General features: G+C 42.1%; 1 protein-coding gene and 1 long non-coding RNA gene across 2 annotated transcripts in view; one reads left to right on the top strand and one right to left on the bottom strand.

Moving 5' to 3' along the window:
• Positions 1–14,818, bottom strand: part of LOC116702842 (myosin-9) — a 55,656-nt gene that overhangs the window by 29,079 nt on the left and 11,759 nt on the right. Inside the window, exons 2-6 of the mRNA XM_032537330.1 lie at positions 6,437–6,768; positions 4,461–4,617; positions 2,744–2,771; positions 2,504–2,597; positions 1,059–1,079 (exon numbers count right to left, since the gene is read on the bottom strand). Coding sequence (XP_032393221.1) covers positions 1,059–1,079; positions 2,504–2,597; positions 2,744–2,771; positions 4,461–4,617; positions 6,437–6,763 — 627 coding nt within the window. The 5' untranslated portion in view covers positions 6,764–6,768. The remainder of the gene's footprint in view (positions 1–1,058; positions 1,080–2,503; positions 2,598–2,743; positions 2,772–4,460; positions 4,618–6,436; positions 6,769–14,818) is intronic.
• LOC116702845 (uncharacterized) lies at positions 4,200–14,217 on the top strand. Its single transcript, XR_004335267.1, has 3 exons — positions 4,200–4,210; positions 7,665–7,666; positions 14,132–14,217. It is a non-coding gene; the product is annotated as an uncharacterized LOC116702845 (long non-coding RNA).

Here is a 14,818-nt window from a genome sequence, read left to right as displayed (position 1 = left end):
GACTACCTCACTTTTCCCACAAGTTCTTTTATTTTCCTTCCCCTATTTGGCTGATGATCACTCATATCTATGCAGCAAAAAAAGGAACAGCATTTTCCAGCTACCATTGCACTTATTCACGAGTGAAGTTCCACCTGTTGAGTTTAAAGAAATGAAAGCAATGACGTTCTACTGTACAAATGTTTGAACAGGGACTGCCTCGGACATTACTGAGGCCTAGGCGCAGTGCCCAAGCTGTTTTGGGCAGCACCTAATCTGAATGAATGGGAGGATAAAAACAAAAATGACTTCTCACATCTAATGGTTGTTTTGTCTTTAAGTTTTTCGCCTGATATTTATTTATTATCTGCTCTAGCTTTTACATGTTCAACACAGATATGGTGATAATAATGGTCCTAAATTATGTAAAATTGCATTTATTTCTTTTTAAAGATAAAAATGCCTTAATAGGGGACCCCTAATCCCCCCCCCCCCCACTGGGTAAATAAGTGCACCTAGGTCTTCCAGAGGTCTAGGGAAAGCACTGCAGAAACCTTTGGGTTCCTGAGGGCCCTGGACTAGCAATTCCAACTACACAGCAAATCTAATTCTGCTCTACTGTTCTTTCACTGAGCCACTTGATAAATAAAAAACTGATTCTGCGGAAAAGCAAAAATCTTGGCGCAAAAAACAAAAAGCAGTCAATTTTCGGACTCAGGTGCACGCACAGAGTAGCGACACAAATGATGAAGAATTCAACCAGACAAATCTGTAAATACATCAGACCAAAAGAATTGCTGTTTTTTGTTGTTGTTGCAAAGACTCCTCCCCTTTATCCTACTATTGTCTGGCTGAATTCTTCACAGGAACACAGACCGCTGCCACTGACCTGCAAGAAAAAGAAACTTCCTCCCTATTTCCTATTGGCTGGAAAGACACATCACCTCTGCCCTTAATACAAAGTGACTCCCACAAAAAGTGCGCTTCAGCAAGGGGAAAAAGAGGGAGGATGAGGGAGGTGATGACAGAAAGCACGGGGGGGGGGAGGAAGAGCGAATGGAGGGAGAGAGTTAACTCACATGTGACAGGATCGAGCTGTTCTGTTGATGGGAGAAGAGAAATACAACCTCAAAAAAAAGATATGATAGATGTGGTTTTCATCAAACCCCTGTATGTGGCTTTCAGCATCTCTCATGGAGCCGGCAGGCCAGATAACAGTAGTGCACGTTTTCCAGAAGTCTGACTGTAATGCTCGACTGCTAGATGCTAGTTTTATATCTGAGAAGAAGCAGTGAGGCCTCTGGTCTACGTTACACGTCAGCGCGCCAGAATTCTTAAAAAAAAAAATCTGCACTACTGTTTCTCTGTGCCTGCAGGGCTTTTATCTTGATTGAGACCCCCACTTCCCCCGGGTTTCTCTTTAAATGTAGTTCTTTCTTCTGTGTACCACAAACAAGTTTGTCTACTGAAGAAAACAAGCGGTTTGAATACACAACAATGTGATGATGGATTAACAATTGGAGCCCGACCGAGATCGGATTTTTAAGGCAGATATATTTGGTTAATTTGAAATCTAATATATCGACATATCGGCCGATATTTAACACACACACAGTCACAGATTCTCACACACAACACACACAGTCACAGACTCACACGATAAAACAGTTTCAAGTGTGATTACGGTTTCTTTATAACTTCACGCAGACACCACTCACTGTTGTGATATTAATGGCGAGCTGAAAGCAGTCGCGGTGCTGCCGACGTTACTTCCTCTGAGTCAAGCAGGCACACCGGTGGTTTAACGCCCTGGGGACTGACTGACAGGCTCAGGTTGTAAGGCAAGGCGACTATTTCTACAGCACCTTTCAGCAACTCAAAAGAGCTTTACATGAAACGTTAAAGAGCAATTAAAAACGGTCATGATGAAAATAAAACCGGCTAAAATATAATGAACAAAAACAAGAATAAAAGTTGAATTATTCAATTGAGTACATTGTAGGGACGTTAGGGAGGAGAGAGGGGGGGGATTTTATTTTATTTAATTTCTGTCAGGGTGAAATATTCTTAATGAATTCTGAAGTAAATAGGTTTGGAATTATTTTTCCAAATTAAATTTCTTTTTTGTAATTACAGAGGGAAAGTACCAAAAAAGTACCGTTGGGTACCAGGGACCGAATTTCAGGTATCAATAATGATATTTGTTCAGATGTGAAAAGTAACAAATCCTAATTCAGAGCGCCTTATGTTATTTATTCATTCATTACAATATCAATATCACACACACACACGTTGGTCATGTGTGTAAACAGGCCTAAGAAAATGTTGTTGCTGGAAGATAAAAGCACTGGAAGGAAAATAATGAAAATAATTCAGATAAAAAGCAACAGCAGGGAATGAAGTGAGAGATGAAGGGAGTAAATTGAAGTGATAAAAAAGGTCAGAGGATGTGAAAAGAGTAATGAAAGAGCAATGGGAGGGAAAGACCGAGGGACGAACTGTGTGGATCGGAGGCCTGACTGACCTGGTCTTTCTTGGTCTTGTGAGAGGAGGCCACGTGAGCCAGATACTGGATGACCTTCTTGGTGTTCTCCGTCTTACCGGCACCAGACTCGCCTCTGCCCGACAAACGGGGAGAAATGAGAGAGAGTCAAAACAAAATCACTTAGAGAAGGACACAAAAGAGTGACAGACTAAACAACGAAATGACTGTTAATAGAAGTATTGCTAGTCTAGCGTGCTGGGTAGACCATTTGTAACTCACGTGCAAAGGATGGACTGGTCTTCGCGATCTGCAGGAAAGATGCACAAATGTTGGATTACGCAGCCTTTGCAGATCAACTACGCTGCCTGTTCTAAATGAGCACATGTTATCACCACAGTGCATGCAGTTCTGTAGTCGGTACAACAGGAAGTGCATTATCCACAGACAGGAAATCCATATCCGGCTTCCTGTGACTGGAAAGCGGTGCTGCTCGGTTTCAAACTAACCATCTAATCAGCGTTCTCCTACCATAACGTGGTCTGAACACTTTGTTGGAGTCAAACACGGGAAAAAAAAGAGCACAAATGGGACAGAGGGGAGGGGGCGTTGTTTTTAATGGGGAGGTGTGCATGACAGAACACATGAGGAAACCGGGGCTAAAATGGGGCTCGACAGCCGAGCTAAGAGCTCTTACAGGACGTGGACTAAGTAAACACAACAGCCCTGCAGGAAATACCAATTGTTCCTTGTAATGTTCAGCTTCTGCTGTGACTGACCCAAGACACCGCATCTTTGGGTAAAGTCTTAAGGATAGCGCCGTTACATTTTCCTTTCTTCCTTCTGCTTTTATGTACCCTTTTCTGAATTGACTCTAAGATATGTTGTAGTCGTGTTGCTTGCTAAAGCACTTTGGACACATGCTGGCTGATGTAAAGGGCTTTATGAATACATGTTGATTCTTAAGGATAAAAGCCCCAAAACAAGACGACATATGCCAAACACAGGAAATCTGCATAAGCAAAGTAAGGAGCACTTAAGAGGACATAACGTAAATCCCTGTTAACTAGTTTTATCAGTCTTAATAAGGTCCCACAGTAGGGCTGCACAATTAATCGCAATATGGACTAGTGCAATATCCAAATTGCAAGGGGGTGCAATATTTGTTAAAAGGCAAAATGTGTGTCAAACCATTCAGAATTAAGTAGTGGGGTACTGCAGAGACGTCCTGGCCTAAAAATCCTGTCCTACAGACTACAGAAAAAAATCTTTGGATTTAATATTAGTTAATGAAAATGAGAATATTGATACAAACATGATCATTCCCTCCAATATCATGAATGAGATTGTAACTGCAAAATCAGTCAAAATAATCGCAATTAGATGTTTTCCTCATATCGTGCAGCCCTATCCCATGGCATGAAAATGTCTCTTTATGAGGTTTTAACATTAATATGAGTTTCTCTCTCTCCCCCACCCAGCCTGCCTATGGCCCCCCAGTGGCTAGAAGTGGTGATAGGTGTAACCCGAGCCCTGGGTATCCTGCTCTGCCTTTGAGAAAACGAAAGCTCAGATGGACTGATGTGGAATCTTCCCCTTATGAGGTCATGAGGGGCAAGGTTACCTCCCCTTTCTCTGCTTTGCTGTGAGGCAGACGGGCTAACCACTGAGCCGCCGTGCTGCCTGGTGTCTTCCATTTGAAAAGGCACAAACTCCCATGTTCCCTGCTCTAATGTTCCAGAGAGAGTAGTGACACAGATAAACTGTCTATACTGAAGTATGCATGCGTCCAACCTATTCTTTTAGGGGCCTCACAGTTTATAGCGTTGTGTACTACTTGGAGAACAGCAGCTTCATTGACATTGACCTATATTCCAAAAGGTTTGAATCAAAGCAAAAAAGGCGTTATTTAGCAGCAGATTTTAATCCCACTCCATTATTTCCTTATGATGTTCTCCAGCAATAGTCATGAGAGTTTTACAGAGGGGGAGGCACTTACCCTGCATCATGCTTCTGTAAGCTGTGTCGGTGATGGCGTAGATGTGAGGCGGCATTTCATGCCTCTTCTTGCCCTTGTACATTTCAACAATCTCCTCGGAGTAGATGGGCAGGTTCTTGTAGGGGTTTATGACGACACAGAAGAGCCCAGAGTATGTCTGCAGGACAGATGAGAGGCGTTGCGTTCAAAAGGACAAGCTGCACTTGAACATGGGATAAGAAGAAGTGAAGGTACCGGTGGGAGAGGAGGGTTTCGGTTGTTCTACAGACCGGACATGGGAAATATCATGAAGGAAATTTGCAAGTCTCCATTTAGTGTGTGGAGCAGAATCAGGACCGTGGACTGGGACACAAGTCATTTCATAACATCACTGTCAGGGGAAACCTTGCATGTCCTAAACTGTTAAAAATTAGAAAAAAAAAGGCTAATTTTAAAACATTTTTGAGCTACTTACCTCAGACAAAATTGACTGTCAGTGTTGAAAATAACTGTAAAACTCAGAGAGGGACCAATGGATAAAATATGGACATACATAAGGTTTCTGCACTACAGCGATTATATGCTATGTTGTTATACTTGGCACTGATTCAATACTAAGGCCGTCCCATCCCCCATCGAAAAAGGAGCTGGAAGTTTCCCATGAACTCTGATTGGTTTTCCTCACATATTATGTAATCTCAACCCCACCCTGCTGCAGAATCAAACTGATGATTAATGTTTGTAAAACTACTTCACAGGTTAGCCAAGTAATATCTCAGGACATGGTGGTATTATCTTTTTCTGCACTGAACATTAAAACCCTTCTTTCTATAAACTCCACTGAATCTTTTCTTTATCTGGACTCGTTCTCTTTCTACCAGAACGTCAGATTTTCTTTTTCTATGTGCTGCATTCCTGTGCTGCCCTCCCAGCAGGTCTGTGCCAGGCATCTCTCCCGCTGTTGTACACCCGCTCTCCCCTGAGAAACGGTCTATCTAAAGTCTACAGAGCCTGGAGGCACCACGCTAACTAAGCGTAGCCTGGGTCTCTGGAGGGAGGGAGGGAGGGAGGGAGGGGACAACAGGCTGTGTTAATCTGACCGGGTCACACACACCACAGAGTCAAAGAGAGCAAATCACTCCCAGCCCACCACATGGGGATACATAACATACATTATGGGGTAAGTAATAGCAGTTACAACACGATTTACATTCCATATCCATCACTGTGAAACTGGACGCCCCCTCCCTCCTTCATGTTCTGGACTGCATTGTTCCCTGAAGCTTCCTGTTTACAAGATAACGCCAAACACACAGAAGGGTGGGGGCTAACATAAGAGACAAAAGGGAAAGAGAAACCCCTGCATGCCATGAGTATCTGAGTAGATTGTACACTGCAGTGACAATTTGCACACAATGGGTCGTCTTAAACAATGGGGCTTAATGAGGTAATTAGGAGGTTGGGTAGGGAGATAAATTGGTTTGGAGACTGGCCATGGCAGATAGTTTCCTTTTCATAACAATGAAAAGGAAAATGCTAATGGGACATAGTTATTCTGATAATCTTTTGCCCTGATGAATGATGGGCTGGGCTGCTCTGCCTAAAGATTAGGAAGTTTAATGATGTTTTGTATGTATTTTCTTCTGCTTGTTTATTGCCATTTTGTCCTTTTATTGCGTTGTCTTTTGAGATTTCCTCTGCGCAACATGGCCTGTCATGTGACTTATTACCTATGTGTATTGACCATGCAATCACTTGCCAATTAGTCAAGATAGACAGGCAAAAGGCGAGCACTTTGTACTTGCCCTGCTGAAAGCCCAAGATATCTAGCAGTCAAGAAATAGATTGTATAGGCTTTCTTTTGCAATTAAGAGACGGGGAAGGAAGCTAAAGTGAGGCCCATGCATCACTGCTACATCCTTAAGCAAAATGAGGTACAATGTATGACTCAATGCTTGGTTTGAGTCATTTTGCGTCCATGACGGCTTCATACTCACATATATGAGACCGGAGTAGTATCTCTCCTTCAGGTTGTGCAGCACAGAGGCTTCGTTCAGGCAGGTGAGCTCCGCCATGTCCTCCACCTTGCTGAACTTGGGCGGGTTCATCTTCTGGATGTCGTCCTTGTTCACCTTGATCTTCTTCCCCGAGTCTGCCAGCTCGACGACGCACTCGTCGCCGCGCTCCTCCTTCACCGAGCCGGCCTCGAAGCCCAGGCGCTCGGAGGGCACCCACACCAGCTTCTTGGTGGCCCAGTCCGCCTGTGCCAGCGGGTTGTTGACCACATTGCGGTCCACGTACAGGAACTTGTCTGCGGCCGACATAGTAGCTTTTCCAGAGAGAGAGAGAAAGATATTGTGGTTATTGTTGGGAAATTAAGGAAATCATGGAGAGGGGTCAGAAACTCAGACATCAAACTACCAAAAATATGAAACAGATTAATTATTAATCCACTGGGGCTGTCCTTAATCTAAGAAATTATTAGTTGAGAAACACTTAACACATTTTGTACGCTAGTTGATAAGTTTATTCAATGGACAGATCTGTAAAACTGGGTTTCACCACAAAGAATCATGAAAAATCACCAGTTTAAATCTTGTGTTTACCAGAGAGGTGCTCATAGTATCTTGGACATATGTCATTCAGCGTGAAATAGCATGAAAAAAAATAAGATAAGGAAATCTTAGTTGACTAAGACCAAACGACGGACTCCCTCTTAGTCGATTATTTGACTTATGGGTTGTATTGCAACCTCTGTTACAGTTTGCCTTCCTACTTTTTCAACTTCTGGTTTTCTTCTGTGTTTTTTTTGTTGGTCCACCAACTGTGTCTCATTATTTGTCTCATTGTACATATGGGACTACAAAAGTGGGTGGAAGTGGGTCATCAAAGCAGACATGCTGCTGCCCATGGGTCTTCCTAATCATCATTTAAAGCCTTGTTATCCGACATCACAGTGAAAACCAATCTACGCATGAATTATTGCACGTCTTGAATATCATCTGGCAGGAAAAAAAAAGGTTTCGTTGACAGGACCAGACCGTCGCCACACTATCTCAGAGGAATGTAAAAGGTCACGGGTTGTTCAACAGGAAGACTCTGCTCAAGACAGGGTCGGGTCGACTTGGACAACCATGTCAAACGAGGCTCTGGGTTTCTTTTTTGGCACATTGCTGTGAACAATTAATCCAATTTTCCAGCTGCTGGGCCATCCGGGTGACAGAGGAGTCACAGGGATTGTTAAAAAAAAGCTGATCTACGAGCAGATCTCCCAGCACACGGTTTTCCTGCTGGTGGGAAGCCTGTGAGGAAGCACGCCTTTGTTGTTGTTGTTGTTCCTACTGGTTGGTCGAGTATCTGCTCAGACGGGGGGGGGGGGGGAGGGGAGGTGATCGAGGGTGATCTTGGACACAAAGGGTAAACCTCTGCTGCATGTCTTGTGGCCCTTATCAGGCAAATAGTTTCAGGGACTAAACCCAGTCAGGAAACAAAAGTCCCTTTTGTGCATTCCTGTTACAGGGAAACCATAAAGATGAAAGATCAAGGGAAGTTTTGTTTGAGGATACCACAGAGTCGTCAAATTTGCAATTTACGGCTTCTAGCATTCTCAAAAAGTAGTGCTGATCTGTTGGGTGTTTCTTGGTTTATTCCTGATTTAGCACATAACAGCATTGAAACAATTAATAAATAAAGTTTGGTTTGTCTTGGTCACTCACTCTTTCTTGGCAGCCTCTCATCTCTTTTTAAGTTTCCTCTTTTTTTAAAGAATTTGATGGTTTGCATACATTTGTCTTAATATAAATAACACTAGAATACAATTATCACCCCCGTGGTGTGTGTTTGAACAGGAAGAAAACTTACCAACAAGCTTCTACAACAGTTAAAAAAAAGTTAACGCGTGCGGTACACTTTGAATACACAATTTATGGGACAACTGCACTGGTTATGCACTTGGAGAATATGCTCAAACTATTTTGTTTCTCAATGTGTTGCAAGGAGCGATGAGCCGATAAGAGCGAGGCCGACTGTCAAACTAGATTAAGTTCCCCATAAAGCTTGCAGTACAGCTGCAGCTTGTTGTTGTTGGGAAACACTGATTCACATTTTTCACAATTTTCTGGTATTCCAAGCAATTTATCTGTTAATCCAGAACCCAATCTACAGATTATTATCTTTATCTCTGATGAAAATACTAATCAGTTGCTGCCATAATTTGCAGTGAACCAAAAGCCAAATTTCCCACATAACTACACTGCCGAATATAACCAATATTTTGTATATACGGCGAGCTGTGTGCACTGTTCTTGCCTTAACACGCCTCTGAAAGCTCACAGAAACATGTTGTTGACAGGGAGTGCTGCAGTTAAACCCAAATAGAGAAAGTGACAAGACAAGTTTGACCAGTCCTGATTAAAAAGAAGAAGGGCCTACCTGCCCAACTGAAGGAAAGGCAAATACACCCCGGGCTATTAACTGAACATGGAGGTGGAGTCCCTAGACTTCACCGGCTCAGTTATCATTCAGACACAGCAGGAGCATGACGCTGTTTTCCCAGCAGCCCCCACGGCGCTAGCCTATCTCACCGTCCCCTGACCTGCAGCGGGAAAACCGAGAGCTGCCTCATAGAGCCGGGCTCAGTTTCACTAAGGGCTAGAACCCGGCCAATATATCGGTGGGCCGATATTAATTCATAAATATTAATTCCTAATTCATTTTTCGAGCAAAAACACCGAACAGTTCTTAGTTTTAAATATTCTTTGTCTGTGTGATAGGGAGCTAATTATCTTTGGGTTTTGGACGGACATAAAAACTGAAGAATCATTTATAGTGTCCAACGATGAAGAAATGATTCTGATGAATATTTTAAAAATAAAAACGGATGGTTAACCATGTTGACGTCACCGTTAGTGATGGCGTTGCATAGTCTGTCCACCAGAGGACGCTCTACAACGTCCCCGTTAGTGATGGCGTTGCATAGTCTGTCCACCAGAGGACGCTCTACAACGTCCCCGTTAGGGATGGCGTTGCATAGTCTGTCCACCAGAGGACGCTCTACAGCGTCCCTGTTAGTGATGCATGGCATAGTAAATAACTACAAATAACTCATGTTAGGGAAATCTGTAACACTTTTCTAGTAATATATATATATATATATATATATATATATATATATATATATATATATATATATATATATATATATATATATAGCCGATTTATCGGCCAATATATCGGTATCGGCCTTAAAAATCCTTTATCGGTCAGGCTTTACTAAGGGCCACAATGGAAAATGAGGGTGACATCGAGGGCCAGACATGTAGCGTTTATAAACATGCTTTAAATTTCAAGAACATTTATTTTTATTTTTTATTTTTTACAACAACCTGTTTCACATCCTGAAAATAAAAACTCTGGTTCTTCAGAAATCTGTAGGAGTCTCAAAGTCGGCAAATCTGCAAAATTCCACTTTGAGTTTTGCATGACTGCAGTTTGGAAACCGTTTCCTGTCTTTTTGTTAAAATTTGCGATGGGGCCAGATTTGGCCCCCGGGCCTCGGGTTTGACCCGGGCGTGCTACAGGAGCTCACTGTGTTGCTAATATGCAAACACTATGCAAATCACAGCAGGGGTCAGGTCCAGACCGATGTAATCTAACAGAGTCTGGAATAGAATTAGCTGGAAGTGTTTTGGGTCTGTGAGAGTGTTTCTGGATCGCGATGTTGTCCAGTGGGACCAGGTTCTGGTTCCCAGTCATCAGAAACCACTGCTCGTACACAGCAGTGCAGAAGATTATTCATGTTTATTGGTGCATTTCAACAACTGGGGGAATAAGATTGATCTTTGTAAGCAGAAGTTGCATTTCCCTGGCGTAATGACTGACTTTCATTTTGAACTAACTTTGTATTCTACTCAGCTTTGATGCGACCTTATAGCGCAAACATAGTCTTTACTTTCTTTAAAGTTACTGGCTATTTATACTAATTGATACTTTTAGACTATCGCCAGACTGAAACTGAATTTTCCTGAGTTTGATACCGATATTTGGGACCCTTAAAAATAATTTATTTTCAAAATCGAGACATAACATTCACAAACAATCTGTGAATGTTTCCCATTTAAAAAATTGTGATTAAGATACTGTACCGAGCAGGGCGTTTTACACTTGATTAAAACAAAAATTTAACTTTCTTTATGTCCGATGCACCGCTCAAGCTCTACTTCTGACAACCATCACAATAAAAAAAAAAAAAAAGAAAAACACTAAAATAAATAAATACCACATTCCTTCATATGCACTGAGAGGACAGGGGCAGACCCTTGAGACTCAGCAGAGGTTGCAGCGTTTAACGAGTTATGCCGGTCCCGTATGTTCCAGCACATTAACCCTGATCTGTGAGAAAGCAGGGGGAGAGCCATTCTTCTCATGACCCCTGCCACCCTCCACCCTCCATCAGCTCCATCCAGTCAGGCTGCACTACAGCTGACGCCCGTCACCGCTCCACCCGCCTCCCAACTCATCCTGCGTGTACCGACCCAGCCTCCAACAGAACATGGGGAGGGGAAAATTAGCCCCGCTTTACCTCTCAGGTGGCTCCATGGTGCCTCCTCGGCCTTCAGCCACCCTTTTCTCCCTCTCTCCAGAGTCCTGATACACCCCCCCCACCTCCCCCTTCTGTTTATCCAAGTCTTTTCAGGGTCACATTCCTCCCATACTCATTCTTTATCATCAGGGAGAGTCGGCAAGCAACGGCATTCCACAAATTTCTGTCCTCTATGCACCCCTCCTTACATCTCTCTCAGACCTATTCTCTGGTTTTTTCCTTCCCTCCCCTTATTTTCTCTCACATCAGCAGGTCATGTGTGACTTTAAGAGTCCCTCAGGGGAGATCAGGATCACCTCCAAAAGCTCGAAACAGATCTGAGCGCTCAGTCTCTTTTTGTGTGTGTGCGTCTGAACGCTTGCGTGCTGCTTTAATAGAAACGTGTCTGTTAGTTGCTCCAGTACGCTTCGATCACTTGGCCCCACGCAGGGTTGATTAGGAGCCACGACTGATTACACATGGCTTTGTTTTTTGGCAAAAACACAAAGTAGAAACAGAACAGGCTGAACACGCCCAAGCTGTGGTGTTGCTTAAGCTTGCAATGTTTTACAATTACACTAAGATGCAGGGAGGCACGTTGGCTGCAATCAAACCGGCATCTCAAAACACACTTCCAACGAATCCAGACACCATCTATTGCTGCAGTCCAACTGCATTACAACTAACAGCTGTTTTCATTATCAATAAATCTGACGATCATTTGAGATTCATCGTTGAAAAAATCAGGAACCACTTTGAAATAGGGCTGGGCGATATGGAGAAAATCTAATATCTCGATATTTTTGAACAAATATCTCGATACCGCAACAATATTGTTGCGTTGATATTGGTGCTTTCACAAAACATTGACACAATGAGATTTCTGATAAATAATCATCAGTAATGTGGATATAATGACAGTTGCAACAGTCTGGTAAGTTCAGAAAATGGCATCACTTTACTGTAATGCAGCCTTTAAAACCAGGAGAAGACACTTATGCCATATTACAAAATCCAAAATCCAAGACATATTAGTCTCATATCACAATATTAATATAATATTGATATATTGCCCAGCTCCACTTTGAAAAGCGTAAAAAAGGTCATCCTCAAGTTGAAGTCCTTCAGTTTTTATGTCCCAACCAAAACCCAAAGCTAACTAGCTCACTATCACACAGACAAAGAATTAAAACGGAGCATTGTTTGGCATTTTTACTTGAAAAATGAATCTTATGATTATCAATATATTGCCTTTTCATTTTCTGACAATCAACTCAGCATTTCAGCTGGAATTCGGACACTATGCGTAGTAAAGTCTGTTGAAATCTGACTCACACGCTTGCCACAGATAACTCGGTGACACACTTTAAAAGTACCTCTCCGGAGAGTAGCACGAGGACTAAAATACTCTCAACAGCTATTCTAGTTCCACAAGCGCTGTTCTAGATAGGAAGTAGAAAAGAGGAGGAGGAGGGATAAAGACCAACACAGACGTTTGTAGACGCAGGTTTGCGGAGACTTGGCGGTTAAACGAAGACATGGATGCCGACTTCCCTTTGAGATAAAACAGGTGTGCATTGGCACTCATCACCCAATGTAATCTAACAGAGTCTGGAATAGAATTAGCTGGAAGTGTTTTGGGTCTGTGAGAGTGTTTCTGGATCGCGATGTTGTCCAGTGGGACCAGGTTCTGGTTCCCAGTCATCAGAAACCACTGCTCGTACACAGCAGTGCAGAAGATTATTCATGTTTATTGGTGCATTTCAACAACTGGGGGAATAAGATTGATCTTTGTAAGCAGAAGTTGCATTTCCCTGGCGTAATGACTGACTTTCATTTTGAACTAACTTTGTATTCTACTCAGCTTTGATGCGACCTTATAGCTCAAACATAGTCTTTACTTTCTTTAAAGTTACTGGCTATTTATACTAATTGATACTTTTAGACTATCGCCAGACTGAAACTGAATCCATGTTTCTCTAAAGCCTCGTCACTTTGCAACAAGCTTGGCTGTGAAAGCATCCCCATCTATTGTGTGGAGATCCATTTTTGATGAGATTAGCTGATCCAGATGACCGTGACGAGGATTACGCATGAATTGAATACATGGCAGTGGGTAGAAAACGCAGTCATCCCGAATCCAACGCTTGGCAAAAATCCCCTAACTTTATGAACGCTGACAGAGGGATTATATCCTAAATGGCCAAAAGAAAACGAGAGTTAGCAGAGTCCTGTCAACTACAGCGTCACAGATTAACTGATTCCTTCTTAACTTTTAAATGAATTGCCAACTATTTTGAATTGTTAAGTCATTTTTTATAAAATGGAGAAAAGTAAAATAACTCAATATTTTTCTGATTGCTGATTCTTAAATGAGAAGATGTTCTAGTCTCTTCTCTCCTCTGACAGTACACTGAATATCTTATAGTATATAAGAATAGTTGTGGACAAAATGAGACAATTGAGGACGTCGCCTTGGGCTTTTTGGGAAACAACGATTTTCCATTTTATAAACCAAACATCTAATCAATTTATCATCGAGAAAAATAGTCTACAGATTAATCAACATGGACAATTATCATCAGTTGCAGCTGAGGCCGGGCAATATAGAGAAAATATATATCACAACATACCAAATTCCCCCAATGCCGATATTGCAACGATATTGTATGGTCGACTATTGGGGCTTTAAAAAAAAAAAAAAAAATTCTTTGAGATTTTTGATAAATATTCTCCATAAATGATTTAATAACGTACTGTAAAACCAAGTAAAGACAATACTTACCATAATACAACATTACAATATAGCCAAAATCTAAGATGATATCTAGTCTCATATCGCGATAACAATCCATCGATATATCGCCCAGCCCTAGTTGCAGCCCTGCTGTCAACATGGCCAGACTCTTAAAAAGAGGAACCAAGGAAACCAGGGAAGGAAACCGGGGCCAGTTTTAGAAAACGACCTCATCCCAAAGACCAGCATGCGGTTGCTGAGAGGAAGTGATGCAGCGGCCGGGACTCTGAGGACGAGGCGGAGCGGGAACCAGGAGACCAGAGGAAAAGGGAAGAGCTGCAATGCAATTTAATGTCAAATGAGGAGACTCTACAGTCTAGACCAGTGGTTCAAGCTTGTTTCTATAATGTACCCCCCCTTTGAACAGTTTTTAAGCCACGTACCCTCTAACCAGTGCAAATAATTGGTAGGGGGGGAAAAAAGAAAGTACATAAAGCGGAACAATACAGCGACGTCAGCGATAGATTTACTAAAAAACAACCTTGTACCTGGATAACATTCAATGCTAATGAGAAAAGGAGACAAAAACTTACAAAAGAATCAAATAAAATGTTGAAAAAAAAGACGGTAGAAAGAAGGAAGACAGGCATTAATAGGTCGAACATGTTAATAAAAACGAATAAAAACCACAGTAGAAAGAAGGAAGGAAACACTAGGGTGACAAAAGCGACAAAAAATTCAAATGAGCGACAAACTTTGAAATAAAAAGTGACAAAAACTGAAATAAAAAGGCCGTTGTAAAAAAGGCAAGAAGAGGTCAAAACAAGCGACAAAACCTTCAAAAAATAAATATAAAAAGACAGAAGTAACTACAGCCTTCTAGCATCATGGTGTTTTTTCCCTTCAGGCATCTAAGCCTAAAAACACCGGCCTTCTAACTGAAAAACCTTGTCACGTACCCCCTGCAGTCCTCCAAAGTACCCCTAGGGGTACACAGACCCCATTTGAGAAACACTAGTCTAGACCACACTCTATAATGTAGAAAGACCCAACAATCCCCCC

This window comes from Etheostoma spectabile, chromosome 15 (assembly GCF_008692095.1).
Source record: "Etheostoma spectabile isolate EspeVRDwgs_2016 chromosome 15, UIUC_Espe_1.0, whole genome shotgun sequence".
NCBI classification, from domain to species: Eukaryota; Metazoa; Chordata; class Actinopteri; order Perciformes; family Percidae; genus Etheostoma; species Etheostoma spectabile.
Note: the sequence above shows the minus strand (reverse complement) of the source record. Positions and strands in the feature narration are given on the sequence as shown.